A 27,579-nucleotide genomic window follows, 5' to 3' on the forward strand; every position below is an offset into this window, starting at 1 on the left:
ACAGATGACATTTTTGCAGCTTTAAAGTCACAGAAGGACACACAATGCTATGGTGTAGTTCTAGATAGGTTAAAATAGTTTGAATTAGATTATTTTAAACTAAGAGATTGGTTTTGCACAGTTCTGGCTGAGTACTCACACTATATTTTGGACAGGAATGCCACTTCATCACGGATCGGGACAGGATTGGCTGCGGTTCTCTCGCCACTGGGTACTGGTTCTGCGCACAGCGATTTGGGTCAGCTCTCAGCGATTTGGTCTGGGTCTGGTCTCTCTGGATCTCTGGTCTCTCTGGATAATTCTGCCTTCTGGGTCAGCTACCGGTTCTGGCAAAAGGATTCAGCTTGTGGATTCAGGCCTCTCTGCTACAAGTTCTGGAGTTAAGTTCTGGTCTCTGGACATTGATGGATTTGAAGTCTGGAGTCTCCCGGCAAAGCAACCCGCAAGAAAGTGGAAAGTGAATGTCCCTGTCTGGCTTCCAGTGGCTCTTTTTATGTCTTTAGAAAGTGGGTGTGTGCGTAGCATAACTGAGCCTGCCCCTCTCAACTTATCATTGGCCCAGTTCTCCTCTCTCCCTTGATTGGGGGAACTGAGTTGTGAGTCGGAGTGATGAGGTAGGTTTATGGTCAGAGGATCCTCCCCTTGTCAAATTGCACACAAATCTATTTCTGATCCAAATACATATTTATCTATGTACCATTTTTCTAATATTATATATCCAGTTAACATATTTTCTGTAGCACCAAACCATCCAATCCCTGTCTTTGTAAGATGTTGTGTCCACTTATGACAGAATTCTGCCCTTTTCAACCAGATAACGACCTCTAAACCTTTCCAGATTTAACACAAATGTGCACCAGGGATATGGGTTTCAGATGATAAAGTGTCAGATTTTTAACATGCATACATTTGGAGTAACAACCTTTTTTCCGCTACTATCCCCAAGAACATACCACAGAGTCCTAACACCTCTTAAAATGTGCACAGAAAAATCACAAGAATGATGATATTATTTATATAATTTTTACAAGTCCGCACTATGAATTATCAATCTTTTTAAAATTATGCTCTGGCCACAAAGGGGTGTGGTTTTCCAAAGCACATGGTGGAATTTCTGGTTTGTCCACTTCCCCCAAGCTCAGCTTGCTCACAGATGTAGTGCCCCTCCCCGTTTACTTCCAAGAAGAAGCCATTTATGACCCCCCTAATTTAACATTTGCCTAGCCCAAGGACAGTGCTTTGTTTAGTTTCCTGCAGTCCCCAGGTGCCACTCCCCTAATTCAATCAGAGAGGTGTCATCTTCTTTTGGCAGGGGCAGCAGAATGCAGCCAGGCCTGGGAACACAGCTGCTGATCAAGTTTCAACTCCTGTCGGGGGTAGTTGCCGGGCAGAATTCACTCTCTTAAGCCAGGCTTCAGCTAAATGTCACTTTGGTTCCCAGTTTTTCTTCATCCAAATCAAACTTACAATTTTTACACATGCAGCTAGAACGCTGATTCTAAGTTCAAAACTATGACATTTAACAGTTGCAAACTATGTGACACTCAACAGTAGGTCACTCATTTATTTTAAACATTTAGATTTTAGTGTCTTTCAGTCCAATTTCACTTCAGCTGCTGACATCCACAGCTCAGCCAGTTTTGTTATAAACATTGTTTTGGGCTCTTCATCTTTCCAGATTGTGTATGCACACAAGAATACATTCTGCCAAATGTCTGCTGGTGTTCAGTGAGATTTTTGAATATCTTGCAATGTTTAAAATAGGCATTTTTAGCTTGCATTTCAGAGAAACAAAGGTGATTTCAAAGCGCTTTTTGAGCCAACAGGCCCTGCTGTTTTTCCTTGGGCACCACCTTTTACCCATGGCGCTTCCGGTCCCTCACGCTCACACTGGTGGGTGGCAGGTCAGGCGACCATTTTGTTGTGCGCAAAGGCTGCGCGGTTCTCCAGGATTCTGGCGCAAATGTGGCCTTCTTGGATTTCCTAAGGCCACAGCACCAAATGTTGCAGCATAATAGTCCAAACGTGGGTCATGACACCCAACACTGTATAAAGAATATGGTGCATTTGTTAAACAGCGCGTTCCAAGATATGATCATATTGTGTTATTTCCCTGCAATCACATGAGAAAAGCCTATATATGGTATAGATTTAACTTATACCATACTAGGGAAAGGACCGTGAATTGGAAAGATAAAGGGAGAAAGAATCAGAGTAAATGTCGCTTCCCCACATGCAATGAGCCTAACGAAACCATGAAACATCTAATACTCGATTGCCCACATTTTAAGTCCATGAGCACTAACAGATTTATGAAATTTGTAAATATCGATCATGAGGATTGTCTTCAATTTCTATGAGCCAAAAGGATGCAGGGCTCCCACAAACCTTTAATATTTGAATTAGTAAGCTTCTGCAAACCATTAGAAATAGAACTTGTTTCTTTTGACAATCAACTAATATTATCTGATCAGGCGTGACATTGTTTGTCTCACAAAGTTGTAAAAGTTTTTGGATTTTAAAGATTGTTTTTAGAGGTCAAAGATTGCAGTCACCTGTGATCTTCGACACTGTTTTATTTGCTTGAATTTCTAACAGTTTAGCCTGAACTAGGTTGAACCAGAGCTTTAAATGTGAGGATTTGGTTTTCTGATTTTGCTTCCCCATTTAAAGTTTTTTAGGTATCAATATTACCAAGATGGTCTTTGTGTATTTGTGCAGTCTCTTAAATTTTCTTTCTTCCTTTTTAGGAACAAATATAATTATATGAAATTTTAAATATAAAAAAAATTGTAATGTATATATGTTGTTGACCATTGCTAATAGTTTTGTAAAGGTTCTACATTTCGTATTTGAACCATAAACAAATAAAAATAAAAATAAAAAAAAGAAATGCAAAACTGCGTGGAGTCAAATTACCCCCCCACCCCACCAACTAGGAAACCTGCAATAAAAGGTAAGTTATACTTTGCTTATATATTAATGCTCAGTCCTAGTGTTTTCAGTAATTGTCTACTCTTGTCTCTACAGGTCCCATCACTCACCAATTACTTAGGAAGCATCAAGGGAGCTGGGCTTAAGATGAATCTGCAACCCTGGAGTTACCACTGCATGGGGAAGCCCCTCTTCCTCGTCACAGTACCTTGGGTGCTATGAAAGGCGAAGTGAAGGAGTCTCTCCAATGCCCCTCGAGTATTGACTCCCTCTAGAAGAAGTTGCTGGGTTGCTGCTGTCAGGCAGGAGAAGGGAACCAAGCAGTGTCGGAAAGGCAGCATTGATGGTCAGTCGTGGTGGTTTCCTTTGTTGGGTTACACCACCGGCTGTTGATGTCCCACAAAAATGAAACTGACTGTGGGCCTCGACAAGGCTTGGGAGGTGGGGATGAGCCCTTTGGTTTCCGCGGATGACCTTTGGAGGAAGCGGATGCAGTGACAGAAGTAGGTGTCGATTTTTGTTGGTTCATGGTTTGTCCCAGTTCGGTTCTTCGGTGCTGCAGTCACAGCACAGATGACCGGATAGCTTCTAGCGAGTTGGACCCGAGCACTGGACTGCCCTGCAGACCTCCACCAAGTCTGACCCTCAGAACTCGTTCTACAATGCGCAGGGGCAGGAACCCAACCAGTGGCCACGTCTCTGCAGGTGACTTTGAACTTCCTCAGCCGTGGGAAAGTGGACAGATGTTGAGGTTGCAGTGCCACTTGAAGATTTCTTCGATTGGTTAAAAATTGGCAAGGTCGTGGTATCGTGTAGCACTAACCCAGGGTACCCCTTTTCTGGGCGACAACCCTGCAGTCTGGCTTTCCAGGCATCACAGACAGCCTCTGGAACCTGGACGATGCTGGTGAACTTCATGGGCACAAGATGTCCATTCACTCTTCTACAGGACCCGCTAAGATACCGCTCTAGGACAGCAGGCGCTCGGGTTTGGCTTCCACGAAAATCTAGGCAAAGAACAGCAGTTGCACGATGCCCCCTCGTAGCAACAGGAAGAGGTTGCTTGTCCAGGCCCTGAATGATCAGTCCTTAAATCCTCACAGCAACCTTTGGATTTGATGAAGAGTTGCAGCAGCAGAATACCTTCCACCAGCTGGATTCAGGATACAGGCTTCCTGGAAAACTCCTAGCTTCTTACACAGAGTTAAGTGAGGCATCTTCTGATATGCACAAATTCCCCCATTCACTCACTCTGAGCTAGGATCAGCCAGCCAATCGCACACTATTGCATTCATGCAGTCCCCAATCAAGCTCACAAGCATTCAGTCATTCTCCCAAAACCAGGCACCCAAAACAGTGGAGGTGTATTGGAGACAACGCCATGCCTTTCAGAGCATTCATTCGGTTTCAGACAGGGGTGACTCAGGCAGGACCACAGGCATTGTGACACAGCCAAAACTAGACACCCCCAACACAGAATGTGAGTTGACACCTCCTTCCATTCAGTAAGGTCCCATCCCTAAGGTGTACCCAACAAGCAGTCTCTGTGGAGGGAGGGCAGCCCCTGAGCCATATATGGTCCTTTCACCCAACATCAAATCAGAGGGAAGGGGGACAAAGACAGGGGCTTGAGTAACCAGAGGGTAAGGCAGAAAGCCAGTAAGCTTACAGTGGCCATCTTGCCTTTGTTCAGAAAGCCGTTGATTCCTATGGCAGGGCTGGGTTGTCCCATGAAATGGAGGAGACTGTGATGAATCCACTGAACCTCTGCCTAAACTCTCCTCCCAGGCGGCCAGGCAAAGGCAGACGCAGCAGAAGGATCACCTGGGAGGAGATGAGAGGAATCCATGGGATGAGACACAGCATTTGTCATCTTTTGAACGAGACATTTTTCCACTCCCAGAGTATATAATGGCTTGTTGTCACAATAACCCATCTGTTTCACAGGTTAACCATCTTAGTGTGGATGTAGTTAGTCAGAAACCATGTAGGAATAAAATAGATAGACATCTTTCTCAAACTCAGGGAACTCAGTTGAAAATTCCCAAAAGTGTAATGGAAGGAAGATTATAAATGCAAACAGCATTCCATCTAAAAACATATATTCCTCTCTTCCAAAAGGATTGAAAATAAACCTTTGTGATATTCATTTAGAAAATGTATAAAAACTGAAATGTTTCCGCTGGGGACTAATAGTCCCATAATTCCCTTAGTACTGAGACGAGGAAGGGGGATGTAGAGGAACAAAACTGTAGTAATCAGGTAATTAGTGGGGATTGTCCACACCTGAGGGAGACTGGGTGGTTTAAATGGCTCCCTCAGGTGCAGACTGTAGAGAAGCTGGAAAAGCCAGAGAGGCCAAGCAGAGGAAGCAGTGTATGCTCTGTGGGCTGTGTCTGCAGGCGGAGACGGGATTAATCAAGCGTGAAGACGCCGGGACCACGGAGGGTCACGAGAGGGTCAGCACCTCTCCATATCCCCCTGTGCAGCAGAAAGTCGCGTGGTGGAAAACACAGATCTCCGGTGACTGGGTCACGCAGAAGATTTGTAGGAACTTGGGAAGCTCAGAGGTGGTGTGGTGGCGTTGAGAGCGATCAATAAGGAATTGTTTGCCAGGCCCAGGAGAGCCACAGAAGCGAATGGGCAGCGAGCACCGAGCAAGAGCGGCGCTTACCTGGTGAGTTCTCCACTTGCAAGTGGTACCGGAGCGGTTAATGAAACAAAGTAGCTGTGATGTCCCTTTTGTGGGTTTGTGGAGATCCCAAAAACCCGGTGGGGAGACAATATTAAGAACTAAGGGATGCAAGCAATGCCAAAGCCAAAGGAAAGCTAAACCTGAACAATTTTAGATCACCAAGCATTGCCAAAAGCCAGAGGGAAGTAACACTAATCCCAAGGTGTGTAGGAGGTGCTGCTCAAATGTTGAGAGGAATGTGACTGAACTAAACATTGCCAAAGCCAAGGTAGCAACAGGAAAAGACTGTATCCTAGCTAATGTATAACTATTGAAGCAGAAGGGAAAGAAAGATGGCAAACAGGCTGCCCTTCTAGAATGAGCTATGCAGGGAGAGAAGAGCATCATTTGCAGAACAGTCCTAATGTGGATTAATGTGAATGTTTTATTCCCTGAACGCTGCTAACATTTTTGATACCCAGGAATACTATTAAAGTTGTTGTTCTAATATGAAAGTTACCATTGAAGCACTTTTCTGTTCTGGTGGTTGAAGAAGTAGATGGGCAGGCGAGTATACCCGTAGGGCAACACGTGATTGTCCAGAAGAAACCTGGTGAAAGGATAAGCCAGGTAGTAGAGCGTGCAAGTGCTGAGGAGTAGTGCTAGTAGAAAACAACATGTTGAATTGTGACCTTTGCAGAAGAGTTGTGAAAGCTGGCTGAAGAAAAGTTACAATTCTTTCTCCAGTTAAAGTTGTGGTAAACTATCCTGACCAAATTATTTGCTGTTTTACTAATGTGGGAGAGTTCTTATTCCAGGGGGGTTTTTCCCTTCCCACTTCCAGGGGATCTTACAAACAGCTCCCTACCCGACATCCCCACAGCCTGTCAGCCAGAACCCTGGATTCCCCAGAGCCCTCTCAATGCTTCTCCCATCTTAATAACATTACGACGGAACACCTACACTCAAAAAGATTTTTCTCTTTCTATGAATGTCCCTCTAATGAGGACAAGCGAAGTCAGGCATTTAGTTACGATCACCAACACCTGAATTCAATTGAGAAACAAACTGAAGTCTAAAAGGTGTAACCCAGATTCACAAGGGGAGCACGGAAAGCCAGGAAGGCAAAGGCGAGATGGCGTGCAGCTGAACAGAGGCTATTGAAAACCAGGCTTGAGAGAACGGGATGCAGGGATGCTACAAGGCTGCTGGTTGAAGCAGGAGAAAGCGTGGCGAGGGAGCCGTGTCTCCAAGAAGCCGAAAGGGTTTGTCAAAGGAAGTCGAGAAGCTGGTTAATCTCTCTGGAAATTCTGCCAAGAGATTGCTCATTTGCCTGGGACAGCAAAGCCACCCAGGAAAGTCTAAGGGGCAGGAGGGTAGAGACCCTGAACTCGGAAAAAACAATTGTGAAGGACGCCTTGTTAAAGTACAGCCGGTGAGTTCAAAGTGATGAGAGAGCCCGGTTTGTAACAAGGCAAATGATTACCAAGTTGTAAGCAAAGTTACGCTTAAGAAGTGAGACGCGTTGAAAGAAAGCGCTGGTTATTTTAAACTGTGATGAAACAAAGTAACAGAGTGGTCCTGTGGAATACTGCATTGTTGAAAAATATCTGTGAAATTCGAAAGTTAATCAATGTATCGCTGAGGTGCAAAGCTAGTTGAATAAAGTTGATGGAAGTGAAAGCCGACAGGAAAGGATATGGAAGAGAATATTGAGTGAAGCAAGAACCCGATGGCGATCGGATTAAACAGAACTGAGGGATTACATGAACTGATGAGAAAGTTGAACTTGTTGGGGTTCTAGAAGGCATGCTTGAGGAAAGACTAACAGAGTATAAGGAATACGAAAACCAGGATGTAACAGTGTCGGAGTGGTCAGGCAAGGGAATAAGGAAAGCTGTGCCATTTCAAAGGTCTTCGACAAACCACATAAGGAAAGCAGGAAGATTGGGGAAGGGAGCCCTGTGTATCAAGATGATGAAATATTGTAATGTAAAATACTAAAGAGTTGAAAGTAACGAGTAAAGAGGGTCTAAGCGCCGGTGAGGAAAGCCGGAAAGATCCACCCAGGAACATTGTTAAAGTAGAACTATTATCCTAGAAAGCCTTGAAACGGGCAAGGGAAGCCTGAGAGAAGTACATGAAATGTGCTGAATAAGAACACTATTGCACTGGCTTTTTGTGAACTGTTTGGAACAAAATGAACTTTTGGAGATCCTGAGTGACTTAAGCGTGGGAAAGGGAGTTGAGAAGAAACTCCATGACCATCCTGATATTCTTTTGAGGCACTTATATACTTTATCCAATACCCTACACACAGTTAAGTTAGAACGTGAGGGCAAGCACAGGTGCGACACAGACAGATTCTTTACTTTTGACAGACAGACTTTTGGACTCTTCTTTCTTCTTTATTTTAATTGTCCAGACTACTCCCATTTAGAAATATCCTTAATACCATGCAACCCCTTAGGTCTTTAGTGGACCAACACGAGAACAGTACTGTTTGTTACTGCAATGTTCCCTCTTTACCTCATTTAAGATTTGACTCCACCAAGATGAGGAAGAATGAAAGGAACATCCAAAGTAATATTGAGTCATCTCCTAAAAGTACTGATCGGAAGAAGGTTAAATTAGATATGAAAACTGCTCCTTTTACAGCTCTAGACAGTCCTGGGATGAGGTGGCCTCAAGGAGGCAAAAGGAGTACTTCATGGACACAAAAGAAAGACTGTAGTACTCCGCTGTGGATGACCCAGCCACAGGACATAAACAGCAAGGAAGGACTCCTTGAAGGAGTGAGACCGCATGAAGCCTGTCAACCTCCGGAAAGTTCAAATCTGGGAACGAATAAGTCTGAATAAGGAGCAAGTCCTCAGTCAAGAGGATGCCGTAGACAGGTCTGCGGAATCCTCCAAAGTCCGAGTGAGGACTGACCAGAGTAGAAGCTGGAGAAAGGCAGACAGTGGCGTGACCTCAGGGAGGTGGGCAATGTGGTCCTTCAACAACGCTAACACTGCGAGGCCAGAGACCCTGCACACTTGCAGCAGGGAATGGAGATATTTTGATGCGGGGTGTGTCTGCGTTTATAGGAAGAACTAAAATGTATGATGTTTTTCACAGTAAAGCTAAAAGTGTTGGAGGATGAGAAGGCATATTTTTTAGGACACCTCAACAGGTATGGATGGAGTTTATTGGAGACTAGGTCCCTGAAGTCTGGTGCACAGGTGAACTAGAGCAAAAGGAGAGGGCTATTTGCCAAAGTCAAAGGCAAACATTGCACGTTATTTTACTATGTTCGCATTAACATAGGAATTCCATGGTTGTAAAGTGATTCTTGGCCCAGAAAGATACACAGACATGATCAATCCTCCATTTGCAAGATCCTTATATATGAAGCAAAGACGTGGCCTGCTGCCTCTGAACTCCCAACTGTTCAAATGGCATGTGGTGGAGTCTGAGAAAAGCCCTGCTTGTTCTGCTGAGAAATAAAGCACAGACCACTTTTTGTTCCTGTTTCCCTATTATGTGGGGTTCTGGAAAAGCTATTTTAAACCCGCCCTGATTAAATATAATATCAGACACCTTCAGGACGTGTTAACCCTGTCTAAATGTACTGCTGATGATCCAACAGTATTTGTTTTCTCTAAATATATACACTGGGCCTGGTAACTCAGAAAGAAAACATTTAATGGTATGTGATAGTGATACTTTTCTTATTTTTACTGCGCATGTAAAGTTAATCAAAGCCTTTTGCACGAAAGGGGCGGAATAAACTGAGATAAATGCAACATTCAAATACATTTACACAATTATACAATCCATCCAGAGAAATACATCCTCACTAAAAATACAATGTAATAGTTTGATTACAACATACAAAACCCATAGCACTAATAACACATTAATTCCCTCCTCATTAAAACATACATCATTAATACAGTTAATACAAAGCATACAAAACATTACTTAACTATACCTTCAAAATCTTTAAAACAAGCCCTCTGTCCTACACTTATACTGCCACCTTTTCCAAATGTGATAAACTGCACCTGTGATTACCAAGGATCTAGCAGAATACACTGCAACCGACAATTGGTGAAATACAAGACATCTCATTAACAAAATTGGCATATCCTTTGAGATAGTAAGGGGTCAATGTTTTGCATCCCGTAAGTAAGTAAATTATAGTTTCTACCTCGCACTTACAATACCTACAATTCCTCTCCTCAATTGGTATGCTGATGCATGCACCTGTGTACTCATTGCAAAGGAGAATATTAAAATGAAGATAAAATATAAAATGTCTAAGATCATTACTGCAAAATTGCAACAGATATTCACAGGAGATTACCATTAAAAAATACCTGAGAAGCATACTGTACTACCGGTTTTTGTGGGCGAGCCAATCAATGTTAAGTGACCTACCCCATTTCACTCGCTTTAATTTTAAGCTTCCGACAGAAACCCGTCAGCAATTCCTCATGTCCAAATGGATGCGACAGGCAGAGATCCTGACAAAACGCCTCCGATGCTGTAGCAATGCCATTCAACAAGGGATTATTATTATTGCTTTGATGGTCACAGGCAATAATACCCATTCCAGAATCTTCTGCAGTCTCAGTGGACATAACCTTAACGTACAATTTACAGCGCTGAATTTTCCAAGAGTTCTGAGAGATGCGAGACCCAGCTTACATCTGATAGCTTCCACAGGTACAGATCGTGCGATTTTCAATACTGACCTCCATACCTTGCCCTCTAGTTTGTCAAACCATTGTATGTGGTTCATAGTCAGAGCCTCCAGGCCATATACACACAGGGGATTACACTCATTTTATATATCTGGACGTAACCCTCCACAGAATATCCTCCCTTCCTAAATAGAACATTTTTGATCACGTTGCATTTAGTCATCGCTTTTCCATTAAGAGCCTCCCCATAGGGGGGAGTGGTAGGATTGTTAATAATGGGAATACCAAGATACTGATACATGTCAACTACTTCTAAGGTACTCCCCCTTGATCTTTTAACAGAAGTTCTTCTTACTACGGGAATTAGTAACAATAATCATTACTTTAGTTTTAAATAAATTGACGCTTAGATTATTCTTAGTTGCAAAATCAGATAAAGCCTCCAATGATCTCTGTAAACCAATGGGGGTGAGGTCTAGGATGACAGTGGTGTCCGCAGAGGTTAACCAACGTATCTCCTCATTCGCAATCTTAGGTTGGAAGCTACGAGTGACCCTAAACGCAGCCTCCAAATCAGCCACGTAGCGGTTATATAAAATGGGGGCCAGAACACACCCCTACTTTAAACCTCTATTCGTGTCAATATCACCTGTGAGATACACCCCTAAATGAAGACGGACAACTACCCTAGTGTCAGCGTACACAGATCTAATAAGGTGTAATAAGCAAGGGCAAATACCCTAGACCTAAATTTTCTCCCAAAGTCTCTCCTGATTAACATAATCAAAAGAGGCTGTGTAGTCAATAAAACAAAGATACAATATCCTCCGTGGGGTGCAGCAATTATTTGGAATTGGATATGGAGCGTAAACATATTGTCAAGGGTACAATAACCAGGTCTTAATCTGGTCTGCTGGAGAGATAGCAACTTATTCTCATTCATCCACTTAATAATTCTGGAGAGCAGCAACATGGAGAATATTTTGCAAAATTCATCATTGTTGAAGAAGTTTTTTTTTATTAAAATGTTTTATTGGTTTAGAAAGCAAAACGAAAAAGACCACACAGTGACCACAGCAACATAAACCTTTAACATTATTTCATCATCCTAACACATTTATCCTAACACATTTCATATATTCCCACTTCCTAGGCTTAATTAAAAAAAAACAAGGAATGGAGGAAGTACTGAATCATTAACCTTACTCCTTCTCAGTAAAGAAACCTCTTCTTCATATTTTTCTGGACAAGTGCATAATCATGACACAAACCCAAACAGAACCAACACAACACATTTTTCTTTCAAAGTACCTTTTTGTAAAATCTATAAGAAGGGCTATTCAAATTCCATGTATCCAATACTACCTATGGACTTCAAATCCTGAATTTCCCCAAGTACGGAGACGAGGAGAGGAGGATGCAGGAGTTTGAACTAGATACCAAGAACCTGAGACCCAACATGCAGTTTCCAAAGCACCTGTGTGCAGGACATTTAAAGCTGGTGAGCGCATTCGGAGAGGCAGTGCAGGAGGAGACGTTGGCTCCTGTCCCGAAGCTCAAGAACGCAAAGATCATGTACTGGTCTGGCATAGCAGAGGAGGCCACCACGTTGGAGGGAGGGAGGGACGGAGTACCAGAGACACAGGTGCCATGGAGAAGCTGGGGACCGCGAGAGAGGTCCTGGGCGCTCGGGAATTCAAGAAGGTGGCATTCTCCATTCCGGGGCCTGAACAGAAGCAGGCGTGGGACTGCATATCCACGAGGGAAGCCGGGAGAAAGTACACACACTCCAGTTTGGAAAGCTAGTGAAAGTAGCACGTAGCAGAAGCAGAGATGCTGGAGAAAGCCGATGAGTCTACCCGAAGCCAGTGTGGACTCCGGGGGGGTTCTGATAACCGCGGCAACAACAATTTGAACCTAATACCATTGAAGAATTGTTTGAACGCAAAAAAGGCAAAGTACAACCCCAATGAAGAACTAAAGTGCAACTGTGGGGCAAACCTTAGCACAAACTTATATATGAAACCAAGAATAATACATACAATATTTGTAACACCGTACAATGCATGAGAAGTCCTGGCAAGCAAGATACCAGGCAATTAAGATATATAAAAAGTCCTGTCAGGTGAGTATACCAGTTAGTTGATGTTGCAGAAAAAGTCCTGGCAGGAGAGTACACCAGACAGTGGCCATTGCCTAAAGGAACCTGGCAGGAGACTATACCAAACAATTTGCAAGCCCCAGAAATGTTAAAGAAGTACTGTGTTGTCTGAACCAAGGAAAGATTGGTGTTTGTTGTTTGAACCAAGGAAAGTCTGATGTTAAACAAAGACATTGTTTTCCAAATCAAGGCGAAGTTGCATTAAAGAAAGATAGTTACAGAACTTGTTGCCTAAACAGGAACCTTATGATGCACAGTAGGAAACAAAAGAACTGCGTGTGAACAGCCTTCAGAGTACTGTGGCACGAGTTCCCGAATGAGCCCAAAGTCAGCCCTGCTAAGTCATGTATACATGTTAATGCAAAGAGTGTGTGAGTACTTTATAATCGCTTTCTGTTCACAGTTGTGCATAAGGTCCCTGCTATTAGCATGAAATGGGAGCGAGATTTGGATGTTGCATTCACGGATAAGCAATGTGCTGCTACTTGTGGGCTAACAAGAAAGATTTTCTATAATTCCAAGTTTAGGTTGATTCACTTTATGATATTGAATAGACTACATTTCACCTCTGCTAGGGTGAGCCAGTTTGGGAAGGATTGCTTGGGCAGATGCCCCAGATGTTCTAGTGATGATGCTAACTTGCTGCATATGTTATGTACTTGCCCCCGCCTGCTGACCTATTGGAAAGGGGTGTGTGCTGTTTCAAAGGCTTTGACAGAGCATTTAGCTCCTCTTCCTCAAATGCCTTACTATTTGGCATTACAGAGACAATGGTGGAGGAGAAACGCAGATTTTTGAATTTGGGACTTCTTTTGGCCAAGAGGCAAATCTTGTTTGGTTGGAAACAACAATGCCCCATCAGTAAAGGACTGGCTGTGCAATCTCATGTGGGCGAACGATATGAAGATTTGTAACGCTAGTACACGCAAGGAGAAGACCCAAAGTTATTTTGTCTGACTTTCAACGTTATCTTAATAAAAATTGTCAGGATGATTGTGTGTCGTCACTGGACAATGCTGTTACTTCTGGCCAGTAGAGGTGCCTGTGTAACATGTACAGTGATACTGATGTTAATTGGGTCACTGCATCTGTTACTAAATGATCACTAAGCTAACAAAAAATCCAGGGGTATGGATCCACCCTTTGGAACCAAGGGCTTCCACCTTGGAGAACATTTATGTTGGAATTATTCTTACTTCAGTTGTGAACACTTTTTGCCAGTTTCAAGTTGAAGATATTTTCCTTACAGACTTTTATTGTTTGTTTGTAGTATGAGGGTCAGGATAGGACGTTTTGGACACAAGCACACCTTTTCAGTTATTGACATCCTGGCACAGACAGATCCTTAGTTTTGGTTTAAAGGTAGGGAAACTCCTCTTTCTCATAGGGTCAGAGAGGCATTTTCACAACCCTTTTTCATTTAACCCCTTAAGTGCCAAGGGCGAGGTATCTCGTCCTTGACATTACCTTTTAGTGCCAAGGACGAGATGCCTTTTTGGCACCTTGTTTTGGGATCGCTCAAAACTGTAATCCAACCCCTGGGTTATGTGAGGGGGAGGTTCCCCCTCACTGCCAGGGGGCTGGATTACCTTCAGTTTCATGTCGGCCTGCGTAAAGCACGCCGACGTGAAAGTGAAAGTCATTTTCACTGCAGCAGCCATTTCGATCTGCTGCTGTGAAAATAGAAGGTGAGTCTTCACCTTTCTCCCCCTCGATCTCCGGCTGTATTTCAAGCCGGAGATCGAGGGAGGTGTCGTTGGAAAGGGGAGATTCCCCTGTGTGACAGCATTGCTGGGCGTGGAGAGGGCGCAGAGCGCTCGATCCGCGCCCAGCAATGCCCACTGGACCACCAGGGATACGTTTGTGACGTGGGGGGGAAGGAGGCTGCTTACAGTAAGCAGCTCTCTCCCCCCCGGCCCCTAAAGCATGTGGGCACATATATAAGGACCCCTGGGGGCAGACAGGTGATCATCTGCCCCCAGGGGAGGGGGCATAAACATTTTTTTAAAAAGGAAGAAAAAAAAACGTGATGGGGAAGGGGGTTTGGGGGCCCTAGCCACCAGGGATTTTTTCAGGAATGGTGTCGTTGGAAAGGGGAGGTTCTCCCCTTTCCAGCGACACCCTGTTTGTAAGCATTGCTGCTCCTGGATTGGGCGCAGGGCGCTCGATCCAGGACCAGCAATGGCCACTAGACACCAGGGATGTGTTACAGAGGGGGGGGCAGCTTACTAGGTAAGGGCCCCTTTCCCCCATGGCCCCAAAGCATGGGGCCACATGTATGGAGACCCCTGGGGGCGGATGGGTGACCATCTGCCCCCGGGGGTGGGGGAGGAACACAATTAGCATGGCTGGTTTTGGGGGGGGGGGAGTGTCCCCCCAACCCCCCCACTGGACCACCAGGGAATTTTTATTTTCATGTAAAGGGGTTGTCCTCCCCACCCCCCACAAAATGGACTTCGGGTCATTTCATGCAGCCCTCCCTGGGGGCAGTTATCTGCTCTTAGGAAGGGGCAAGTAACCCCAGGGAGGGCTGCATGATTACCCCCCTCTTATCTGCCCCCAGGGAGGGCTGAATGAGATGCCCTCCTGCATTTGGGGTGTTGGTGGAGAGGGTCAACCCCCAGTACATTAGAACATTATCTGGGGGTGTAGGGGGCCCCTCAGCCCCCGCTAAAGGGCAGCCTGCGATTTTGAATTATTTTCTTTGTTTACTAAACCTACCTTGGCGCAGAGAGTCACATTGGTGTGCCAATCTGGGACTGGGGTGGCCAAACCTTACTGCCCCACTCACTCGGGGGCCTGTCCCACAATTTTTGGGGCCCTCTCTCCCCCCAACCCCAAATGGAGGGGGGGTGTACCTCATGCAGCCGTTTGTAGGAGGCCCTGGGAGGCCCAGGGAGGTGCCCCTGCCACCCATTTGGGGTAATGGGGGAGAGAACCCCCCAAAAATGGTGGGACAGGCCCACCAGTGGGTGTGGCAGTAAGGTTTGGGCACCCCGGGGCCAGATTGGCACACCAATGAGCCCCTCTGCGCCAAGGGGAGTTGGGTTACCAAAGGAAAAAAGTGAAAATTGTGGAACGCTTTTTAGGGGGGCTGTGGGGCACCCCAAAGGGTCGAGGAATTTTCTAATGGGATGGGGCGTTGACAACCCCTCCCGCCCACCCGCAATGGAGTGGGTGCCATGTCATGCAGCCCTCCCTGGGACCAGATATCTGCTCCTAGGAAAGGACGCCTGAGCCCAGGGAGGAGTGCAGGACAGCCCCCCCTTATCTGTCCCTGGGAGGGCTACATGAGATGGGCCGCCCCTCCAATTAGGGTGGGGGTGGAAAGGTGCACCCCCTTCACATTAGAAAATTCCACAGTGGTGTAGGGGGCCCCTCAGCTCCCGCTAAAGGGCAGCTGCCATTTTGAATTATTTTCTTTGTTTACTATACCTGCTTTGGCACAGAGGGGCACATTGGTGTGCCAATCTGGTGCCGGGGTGCCCAAACCTTACTGCCTCACCCACTGGGGGGCCTGTCCCATCATTTTTGGTGGCCCTCTCCCCCCAGCCCCAAATGAAGGGGGGTGTGAACCTCATGCAGCCGTTTGTAGGAGGCTCAGGGAGGCCTGCATGAGGTGCCCCCGCCACCCATTCGGGATGAGGAAAGAGAGGGCCCCCAAAAATGGTGGGACAGGCCCCCCCAGTGGGTGGGGCAGTAAGGTTTGGGCAAGGGGAGTTGGGTTACCAAAGGAAAAAAGTGAAAATGGTGGAACGCTTTTTAGGGGGGGCTGTGGGACACCCCAAAGGGACAGGGAATTTTCTAATGGGATGGAGCGTTGACCTCCCCACACCCCACCTGCAATGGAGTGGGTGCCATGTCATGCAGCCCTCCCTGTAACCAGATATCTGCTCCTAGGAAGGGACGCCTGAGAGTGCAGGACAGCCCCCCCGGCCCTTATCTGCCCCCGGGGAGGGCTACATTTTGCTGGTGTGACCGTAGGTAAAACATGTTTTTGTTTTGTTTACAGCTTTTTCTACGCGAGCAGCTGCAACGTTATGTGAGTACTGTTTTTTATTATTCTATGGTTAGGGCCCACTATCAGTGGGGTGGGTGAGACTGGGGCTGGATTGTTGGTGGTGTGGGTGGGAATGGGCCGTCTGGGCAGATATGTTGGTGGGCTGGGACACAATTGCAGGGGCAGGCCACAAATTGCCCCGCATGCCAACATAGCATTCCCTGGGAGCGGATCCCTCCCATGTGGGTTGTCCGTCTGCAAGCCAAGGCTCCACCTCTAGCTGTACTATGTTACAGATGTCATTCTTCTGGGGCTCCCTGGAGCTGCTGCTGTGCTTAGGGGATGGTACACCCACATGGTGTCCTCTTTTGGGAAATGCATGGGGCTCCCCGTTTTCCTTGCTGGCTTCGACACCCTAGGCCCAAATCTGTAGGTTGCCCACATGAACAAAATGGGCTGTGCCGAAAGGCTTGGGGTTACCAGTGGGTTACCCTTTTCCTTTTGCGCCCCCGGAAGGTGCACCCACACATGTGAGGTACCGTTTTCATCGGGACACCTGTGAGAACGCGGGACGGTAGGCCATGTGTTGTTGGCGGCTTGTTTCGATGGATGAGTCGAGTGAAATCTGCGGAAAATGCGTTTTTTCCCCCACATTTCGGACTTTGCAGGGGTGTCTGGGTAATAAATTCTGGGCTGATTTACGCAAATCATACCTCTGCGGAATCCCACGGGTGTCCTCTTTTCGGAAATGCATGGGGTTTCCTGTTTTCCTTGGTGGCTTGGACACCCGAGGCCCATATCTGTATGGAGTGCCCGTCTGCAGAAAGTGTGAAATTCAGGTGTCAAAACAGACTTGGGGTTACTTGTGTTTTAGGCTTTCCCCTTGGCGCCCAGGTAGGTGCACCCACACATGTGAGGTACCATTTTCATCGGGACACCTGTGGGAAGGCGGGAAGGTATAACATTTGTTGTGTTTGTGTGGTTTTCATAACGTTTTGACCCATTTGCTGGTGCCCTTTGTCACACAACCCTTTCATTTCCCAAATGTGCCCTACATTTAGTCGCTGCTTTATGCACCATACACTTTTGTAACTTGCACAAGTCACCTACCCTTGAAAAGGTCTCCCTGTGCTCTTTCAAAAAAAGTATGCTTGCCATTCCTCACCACACTGGTTTGCCTGATTTACACATGCTAAGTGCATCTGTTCAGGCAGTAAGCATAAAACTCCTGTGTACCATGGCTCAGTGTTTGGCTTGTGGTATTGCTTGTTTTGTAAAACACTATAACAAATGTGCGCTTTCCTAACTGCAAGAGTCGGGGGAATGTAGCGGAGCATTGCTTTTCTCAAAATTCATAGAAGCCATTGCCGTACGAAGCCAACCATGTCCACCACATACCTTTTTTCTGTCATTTTCCTGCTTTTCCCCCAATCTATGGCATTTTCCTCGACCTAGTTGTTGCCCGACCTACGCAAATCACCCCTTCCCAAACTTGGAATTTTGCTTTTCAGAAATATATGTCTTTCTGTCCTCCAATTCGGCTTTCCCACCCTTTTCTTCCATTCCGTCCATGCATGTCCAATTGGCAAAAATGGCCAAAATCGCCTAACTCTCACAAAACAGTTGATAACCACATCAAAATATTTTTCTTTTCGTTTCCACTCAACCTGTTCTTGAAAGCCAGGAAATTGAAAAATTCAGCACAGCAAAACATTTGTTCCTAGCTCTTACAAGGAAAAAACCACAGGCTTCTTTGTACATTATTTTATTGGCATTTTTTGAAAAAACACAACATTTTCGCCCTTTTTGCTTATTTTCTCTCACCCCCCTACAGCAACCATGGATTCCTGGGTGGTGTTACGACCGCCTACATATGGGGAGGAAAAGGAGGCAAATTTGGCCGAGATATCTCATGTAACAAAAAAGTTACAAGCCATTGAATGGCCACATACCGAAATCACCAAAAAAGGCCTTGGCACTGGGAGGAAATACCCATGGCACTTAAAGGGTTAATAAATATCTTTGACAAAACCATGACAACATTGCGTCCGGCTCTCATTTCTGACCCCTGTGAGAAACCAGAGGGCATCATCACACCCACTGCCCTGGGATCCTCTTCTCAGGTGGCATGGGATAGACCATCGCTTTTGGATCCTGACCGTAGGGTGGAGAAGTGAGGGAGGATCACCTCAGTGGAGGGTCCTTGGGGATGGGGAAGAGGAGATCCACAGGTGAGACATGGTATCTCCTTTACCTTATGAAGACCAGCCTAACCCTCCCCCGGCATTTATGGGCTATTGTAACACATTCCCCCACTTTTTCTCATCATTTACCATACTATGGTACTGAGACGAGGAAGAGGCCTGCAGAGTATTGTAAAGATCAGGCGTGTCCCTTTAACTATGGTCAAGCAGTTGGACTAAACGGCCCACACCCGAGGTCATTTAACAAGCCTCATGAGTATAAGAGCACAAGCAGTTCAGGAAGGCAGAACAGAGAAACCTGCCTGTGGGAAGCAGGTGCTGTGGCGAGCTGCGTTTAAGGAACCAGCGTGCAACCTGGAGGCTGTGACACTTGGTGAAGCAGAGAGGGAGCAGGCGGCAAGACGGCAGGCCATAGCAGAAGGGCCCACCGGCCAGAGCAGAACTTCCCCTGATACGTCACACAGGACAAAAAACGAGCATGGTATGCAGTTCAAGACACATTATTAAGCCCAAAAGTAAAAAACAACAAATTGGGCTAGTCTCTGTATTCACTTTTAATCCAACAGCAAATAGGATTAGGAGGATAATTGAGAAGAATTGAAAACTGTCCAAAGACGTACTGGCTACTAGCTCCCAACCATTGTTCACAATCCATAAGAGCAGAAACGTTTAACCATGTTCGGTGAAAACATATTGGCATTCACATTCAGCACATTATGGAATGTACCTCCTCTACTATGACACTTTAAATGTTTTAATGGTACTGTATGTAAGCTTACTGAAGAGGCAAATGAGTTCCAACTTGAGGATGTAAGGTGGAAATGTTTTCTGTAGCTTTCAAACTAGGTATGTAATCTATTATCTTACGTGCCCATGTAATTTGATCTCTGTTGGTAAGATAACGAAAAGACTATGTACACGTATTCATGAACATCGTCCCAGAATTCACATTAAAACAATTCAACTAAATTGGCATCACATGCTGACATTCCTAGACACACAAACAAAAAAATCAAATGGGGTGGAGGGGGGGGGGTATATTTATGGTGACATTTACTAGAAGAGGGGGACTTTGAAAGAATATTGTCTCTACAGGAACAAGTATGGGTCACTACATTGGACTGCATTTAACATGGCATAAATGACAGTGATGCATAGTGGTAGGATTGGTAAACGGTCCAGTTCCCAGAACAGAAAAAGTCAGTATCAGACAATGAACCACCACAGCCACAAAGAACTCCTGCAGCAAAGCCCACCTCGAGTGTAAAGAGTCAATATTCAAGAGGAATAGCAACTCCTGCTCCATCCCCACTGTCCCTCCCCTCCATGCAATGATTGTAAGGCGATCAAAAAGATCAGTTTCTTAATTTTATTCGCTTAATGGGGTATTAATGTGTCTCTGCCCAATGTGGATGTATCACTTCATCAAATGCATAGTAAGGTCTCTAGTTAGCTGAGAATTCGGAGTCAGCCGTAATGCTGATGCTGCACAGACTCCTCCATCACGGCAGCACCGGACAGCAAAAACATGTCATGCCAGGAGTGCCCCAGCAGCAGCCAGCACATCGCCCCTGGATGGCCAATAATAGTGCCTGCAGCAGGTTGCACACATCACATGCGTCGCCCAAGCGTGCAGGAAGAATGCATCTTAGAACCTCAAGGGAGACGCTTGGAATGGCAGCAGTGACAAGCTCCCTCAACTCTTGTGTCTTCATGCAGTAAGGCAACTCTGCACTCTAGCCCCCAAACTCCAGCCTACAACCAGCACCTGGACAAGGGGGAAGCACCTGCAGAGACAGTCACTTAAGCACAACACCAGAGGTGTCAAGGCTTTTTATTAATGGACGATGAAGTAACCAAAATAATTATGCAGTGGCAGAGCTCTAAAGTGAGGTTGTTATCCGTCCACCATCTTGGTTTCTCCCCCTTTGCAGTTTATGGATTTTGAAACCATTCATCAGGGAGGCAGATTTGTCCTGCACTTGGGTTTAGGAACAAGTTACTTACCTGTAACTGTTGTTCTCCAGCATGGGTCTGGCATGGATTCACATGCTCATGAATATTCCCCGTCGTCAGGCTGGGAATCCTCGGTAAAGAAAAAACCAGTATCAGTTTCGTTTCTGATCTGTCTTTCGTAGCAATAACCAATCACTGGTCTCTGCGTCATACTGACCACAGCCAATGACTGCCCTCTGCCTAAGCACCGCCTCTGGCAGCCATCTTCAGATTTGGAAGCACGTGAAGTGGCAGTATGACCAAGTGAAGAGCCGCAGAGGGGTAGGCGGGAGGGTTCGCATGTGAATCCATGCCAGACCCATGCTGGAGAACAACAGTTACAGGTAAGTAACTTGTTCCTTCTCCAGCATGGGGTCTGGCATGGATTCACATGCTCATGAATAAAGAATACATAGCAGTACACACATGCACAACCACGGGAGGTGGCAAAGGCTCAACATTAAGCATCACATCAACTCAACATTAAGCATCTTACCTCCTCACCAGGCTCACCTCAGGCGAACAGGTTGCGCAGCACTGCTTGGCCGACCCTGGACTCCTCCCTGGAATCCCGGTCGACGCAGTAGAATTTCGTGAAGGTGTGCGTCGACCTCCACGTAGCAGCCCTGCATATGTCCAGCAGGGGCACACCAGATAGGAACACCGTGGTAGCTGCGATCGCTCTGGTGGAATGGGCTCTCGGACGGCCAGGCAGCGGTCGGTTTGCCAACCGGTGACAGTACATGATACAGCCGGAGAGCCATCTGGAGATGGAAGCCTTCGAGAGAGCCTTCCCCTGATTGACAGGTCCAAAGTTCACAAAGAGTTGTGACGTCTTCCGAAAACCCTTCGTGCGATCCACGTAGAACTTCAGCGCTCTAGCTACATCCAGCGAGTGCAAAGTCCTCTCAGCCGGCGACGAAGGCGACGGGAAGAACACAGGTAACACCAAGGGTTCGTTGAGATGGAAGTCCGACGGTACCTTGGGCATGAAGGAGGGGTGCGTCCTGAGCACTACCCTCGTGTCGTGGAAAGTCAAGTACGGGGCCTTGCAGGAAAGGGCCTGGATCTCACCCACTCGTCGTGCGGAGGTGATGGCCACGAGAAAAGCTGTCTTCCACGATAGAAACTTCAACGGGGCCGAGTGCAGAGGCTCGAACGGAGGTCCCATGAGCTTGGTCAGCACCACGTTGAGCTCCCACGCCGGGGCCGGAGCCTTCACCGGCGGGAACGATCTGAATAGTCCCTTCATGAACTCTTTCACCAGACGATGAGACCACAAGGACGTCCGCCCCGTGGTTCTGGTGTATCGGGAGATCGCAGCAAGATGAATCTTGATGGACGCGTGTGCCAGTCCAGCTTTGGCCAGCGTCAGCAGGTACGGCAGTACTTGGGGAGCCGTAATCCGTAGAGGGTTAATCTTCTGTGCGTGGCACCAGACAGAGAACCTCTTCCATTTGTGTCCGTAGCATTTAAGAGTCGAGGACGCCCTGGCCTTTGCAAGAACCTCTCTGCAATCGGCCGGTATGTCGTATCCTCCAAACTCTAGCGCTGCAGGAGCCAGGCCTGCAAGTTCAGCGACTTCGGGTCGTGGTGGAGGATGGCGCCTCCTTCCCTGGAGAGTAGGTCTGCGTCCGCCGGCAGCTTGATCGGCGGGGACGCTGACAAGTCCAGAAGGTCCGGGAACCATATCTGCCTCGGCCACGCAGGTGCGACGAGGATCATCCTGCACCGTGACCTCTTGAGCTGGTTGACGAGCCGGATTAGCAGAGGCAAGGGAGGGAACGCGTAGAGGAACAGGCCCTCCCAGGGGAACGAGAAAGCATCGCCCATGCTCCTCGTCTGGGGAAACCTGCTGGCGAACCTCCGGCACTTGGTGTTCGTCGCCGTCGCGAACAGGTCGATCTGGGGTGTGCCCCACCGTCGGAAGAGGCGATCCACTAGATCCTGCCGTAGTTCCCACTCGTGGCACGAGCGCAGCTCCCTGCTGAGTGAGTCGGCGATGGTGTTTTTTATCCCTGCCAGATGAAACGGCACCAGAAAAATCCCTTGGGCGACGGCCCAATGCCACAGGTCCTGCGCCTCCTTGGACAGCGCTGGGGACCTGGTTCCGCCCTGTTTCCTGATGTAAAACATGGTGGTGGTGTTGTCGGTGAAGATCCTCACCACCTTGCCCTTCAGGGACGGAAGGAAGGACCTGAGGGCCCAAAACACTGCACGGAGCTCCAGGACGTTGATATGCAGGGACTTCTCCGTCGGGAGCCAGAGTCCCCTCGCGTGCAGATTTTCGGTGTGCGCTCCCCACCCTTCCAGGGAGGCATCCGTGGTCACAGTCTCCTGGTGGGCTGGGGTCTGGAAGTCCATGCCCGCCGTCAGATGCGCGCGGGTGCCCCACCACCGTATCGCTCGCCGGAAACTCTCGTCGAGCTTGATCCTTTCCTCGAAGCTGCCCGTCGTCTGGATCCAGCGCGCATCCAGGAATTCTTGCAACGGGCGCATCCGGAGCCTGCACATGGGAATGAGGTAGATGCAGGAAGACATCATCCCGAGGAGGGACTTGATGGATCTCACTTTGGCCGCGTCGGCCACCAGCATCCGTTGCACCTTGCCCAAGATGGTCCTGGTCCTCTCCTCCGACGGGGAGGCCAGAAGGGACACTGTGTCGAGCCTCGCTCCCAGAAACAGTGCGACTTGCGCGGGCACCAGGTGGGATTTGGTGTAGTTCACGGAGAATCCCAGGTCCGTGAGGAGTTGGACGGTCCTTGCCGTGTGGACCACGGCGAGCTCCTTCGTCTTGGCGCGGATGAGCCAGTCGTCCAGGTAGGGGTAGACGTGAATCCCCTCGCGGCGCAGCTGCGCCGCCACCGGTGCGAGGCACTTGGTGAATACCCTGGGTGCCGACCGCAGTCCGAAGGGAAGGGCTTTGAACTGGTAATGCCGCCCTTGGACCACGAACCTGAGGAATTTTCGGTGCCCCTTTAGGATTGGAATGTGGAAGTAGGCATCCTCCAAATCCAACGACGACAGGAAGTCTCCTTCCTCCAGTTGACCCAGGACGTGCTGTAAGGTGACCATCCTGAACTTCTGCGCCTTGATGAACTTGTTCAGCCGTCGCAGGTCTAGGATGGGGCGCCATCCTCCCGTCTTCTTCTTCACGAGGAAGTATCGCGAGTAGACTCCGGAGCCCCGAAGCCTCTTTGGGACGAGTTCGATGGCGCCCTTTCTGAGCATCGCCTTTACCTCCAGGAGAAGTTGAGGGACGTGAAGTTCTCTCCTGGCCACGGGGGGGACGCGCGGGCACCTTCTTTGAAACTCGAGCGCGTGGCCCCGGGCCAGGGCATCCAGCACCCAACGGTCGGTGGAGATGGACTCCCACACGCTGACGAAGCCCGCCAGCCGGCCTCCCACCGGGGTGCTTCGGTGGGGGCCCGACCCCACGGCCGGTTCAATCCTGCTTGGACGCGGCCTTGCCGCCTTGACCTCCTTGGCGACGACGGCGGGGTCCGCTAGACTTGCCTCGTCCTCTGTAGGCCTCTTGCGACGACGAGCGGGCCGCTTGACGGTAGGAAGCGAAACCGCCACCGGAACCTTTGGAGGCGCCCTTGCCTCCGCCGCTCCGAAAGGGCGTCCGTCGTTGCTGCAGGACTCCCAGGGCCCGGGCCGTCTCAGTATCCGCCTTGATGGCCTGGAGGGAATCGTCCACCGTCTTCCCAAACAGGTTGTTCCCGTCGAAGGGCATGTCCAGGACTCTGGTCTGGACGTCCTGCCGAAAATCCGTAGCTTTGAGCCATCCACGACGTCGAAGGCAAACGCCGTTGCCTAGCTGGCGGAACCCCGCGTCGGCGATGTCCGTCGCCACGGTGATGGCGTGGTCCGAAGCCACTTCACCTTCCTGGAGGATCTCAAGGGCCTCAGCCCTCTTGTCGTCCGGCAGAAAATCCAGCAGGGGAGCCATCTTGTACCAGAGCTCCCTGTCGTAGCGGGCCACGATAGCCAAGGCGTTGGCCGCTTTAATCGTCGTCGCTGCCGACGAGATGACTCTACGTCCCATAGCATCCAATTTCTTTCCCTCGCCGTCCGGCGGGGAAGTCGATGTGGAGGCCGCACCCCCCCCCCGCTTTCTTCCTGGCCGCCGCGGAGACGACGGAGTCCGGGGTAGGCTGCGCCCGGAGGCATAGGGGGGCCGTGTCCGGGACCCGGTACTTCTTCTCGTACCGGTCTCTTCTAGCTGGCGTCGTGGAAGGGTTCTTGAGGAGGGAAAGACCCTCATCCCAAATGTCGTCCAACAGAGGCACTGCGAGGACCGTCTTCCTCTTGGCCTCGCGCCGCTGATAAAGGAAGCCTTCCTTTTTCTTCTCCTCGGGGCAGAGTTGAAAAAGCTCGGAAGCCCTGGAGATCATGGAATGGAAGGATCCGATCTCGTCGGGCGGAGAAGCCCTGGTGGGGGGCGACGACGGAAAATCCTCGTCGTATGCCTCGTCGTCCGTACCCGTCGCTGCCGTGTCAGTCCCCGTATCATCCCCTCGGGTGGACGGGGAGGAGGGCTGGACGGGGCGCGACAGTTGAAAAGGAGGTGGAGGATGGATCCTTCTTTTCTTGGCAGGGGGAACACCAGAAGGTCCCGGTTCTGGATCCCCCGACGGGAGAGGTTCCTCCGTCGGTAACGGTAGCCTCGTCCTTATCTCAGTGCATAAGGACTGTATGGCCAACAAAATGGCCGCCGAGTTGTCTCGCGGCGCTGGCAGAGGGGAATCCGACGGGCGAGCAGGGGCCCCGTCGGCATCCTCGACGATGTCGTCGTCGTCGCCTGCGTCGGCACCCATTCCGACGGGCTGGTCTTGTTCCACGCCTAGGCCGTGGCTTAAGACCTCGACCAGCTCTTCTTCTGAGGTTGAGGCCGAATCTACGACGACGCCCTGCCCCCCCTTCTTCTCCACGGAGGTTTTCACGGGGGTCCTATCGATGGGCATAAAAGAAGACTCCCTCCGAGGAGGCAGGGAGATTCTGGGCCCTGAGGTCGCCACCACTGGAGTAGCCTCCACAGGCTGGGCCAGGGCCGCCGCGACCGTTTCGATAGAGGGCTTGGTCGGATGGATCAAGGCCTTCACCACCCTAGGTGCGCTCACCGCCTTGTCCTTGAGGGAGGGGGCACTGCCACGCTCCTCCTCTGCCTTCGAGCTCGACCGGGGCCTCTCCAGGAGCTTCGCCGGGTGCTCGGCCTTCCTCTTACCCGACCCAGAGCGTTGGCTCGTGGTTGATGGTGCCGGGGAGGGTGCGCCCTGCCTGGCGCCCGTAGAGCCCGACCGTTCGGCGCTCCCGGTGCCAGCGGACTCGCGGTGCTTGGCCTTATGTTGGGCCCCCGTCGCCGGGGCGCCCTCAAAGGTCTTAGAAGACCGCTCGGATTTCTTCTTCTTCTCGCCAGACGGGCTCTTACCCTGCAGCCAGTTGGCGAGACGTTGATGACGGTCCTTCATGGTCCGTTCCGACATGTCGCCGCAAAACGCACAGTCCTTCTCCACGTGCGTTTTGTCCTCATGAAGGCAGTAAAGGCAGAAAGAGTGTTCGTCCTCCTTAAAGACGTTCTGCAGCTGGCATCCAGGGCAGACCCTGAACAGCTTTCCGGGCGTCGAGCTTCCCTTCTCCTGGGCCATCTCCGAGACCGGGCCTGAGAAGCTTCTGGAGTCCTCCGAAGCGTAGCTCGACGAAATCTTCACCCTTGAGGGGCACAGATGAATCCGACACGGGTCCCCGTAGATCGGATGTAGTATCGGTGGAGCTTGAGGCTCTTTGACCGAAGAATCGAAGTTTTTGTGAAAAAAGCGCGAAAAAATAGCACTAACGCTCGAGAGCAATAGCACGAGGATCCCAACACATGAACGTGCGGTAAAAATCTGAAGATGGCTGCCAGAGGCGGTGCTTAGGCAGAGGGCAGTCATTGGCTGTGGTCAGTATGACGCAGAGACCAGTGATTGGTTATTGCTACGAAAGACAGATCAGAAACGAAACTGATACTGGTTTTTTCTTTACCGAGGATTCCCAGCCTGACGACGGGGAATATTCATGAGCATGTGAATCCATGCCAGACCCCATGCTGGAGAAATATTGGTTTCAAGTTTGACATCAAGATGAAGATATCCCGGATTAACGATACTGAAGTAATATTATCAACCTTATTTATAACAAAGTACTTGATGGTCAACAATGCCCTCAAAACACTGGTGCTGCTTAAAGTGTAAAACTTGAGGAATGTCAGTAACGTTTCCAAAGCCTTTTTAAAATAAAGTGAAGAGAAATCACATGCACCTTAGGACAAAATAATGAAAAGAAAACGTGTGCCTCGCTGGTAACTTAAACTAGTACATAATGGCAGCTAAAACAGTTTCGAGCTCACCGGTATCTCTCTCTCCCCAAGGTGGTATCTCACACACTAAGCTCAGACATGAAGGCCATGAAACATGGATCAACAACCTTTTCGCGTTATCACTGCTGGAAAGACATCTGGGCAGATTCCTCCCAAGGAATTAAGTGTTATGCAGGGCCCAGGTGGACGTGTTTTACCTTATCAGCCTGCCTCATGTAGCAGTACAGGATTCCGCGCAGGCATTTTATAGCCGAGTGCTCCAATTCATGAGTCCTTCCCTTGTCGTCATCGATGCGCCTGTGGAAGAGAGATAACCAGTCAGGCAAGGTAAGCATGCATTTACGGACACATTAGTGGAATTAATATTAAAAGGGAGCGCCATTGGTTTTTTTTAACACTATTGATTATTTTTGTAACCAATCTATCATGTACATTAATGTGGCAGCAAACCAGCACATGCCAGATTCAATTCACACATTCTCTGCATCCAGTTGACTTACTGTGTACTAGGTAAAACACATTTGTATCCCTCCCCCTGTGCCTCTCAGGCCTTGCTACC

The 27,579-nt window shown here is 48.6% G+C and overlaps 1 protein-coding gene across 7 annotated transcripts in view; it reads right to left on the bottom strand.

Annotated features, from left to right (window-relative positions):
* The window catches only part of PHKB (phosphorylase kinase regulatory subunit beta), a 2,092,963-nt gene that overhangs the window by 1,493,981 nt on the left and 571,403 nt on the right, over positions 1 to 27,579 (bottom strand). For all 7 annotated transcript variants that reach the window (XM_069607056.1, XM_069607058.1, XM_069607055.1 and 4 more), the window contains one exon: positions 27,218 to 27,317. In XM_069607056.1, the coding sequence (XP_069463157.1) occupies positions 27,218 to 27,317 (100 nt within the window). The remainder of the gene's footprint in view (positions 1 to 27,217; positions 27,318 to 27,579) is intronic.

Source organism: Ambystoma mexicanum, chromosome 1p (assembly GCF_040938575.1).
Source record: "Ambystoma mexicanum isolate Mex_15411 chromosome 1p, UKY_AmexF1_1, whole genome shotgun sequence".
Classification (NCBI taxonomy): domain Eukaryota; kingdom Metazoa; phylum Chordata; class Amphibia; order Caudata; family Ambystomatidae; genus Ambystoma; species Ambystoma mexicanum.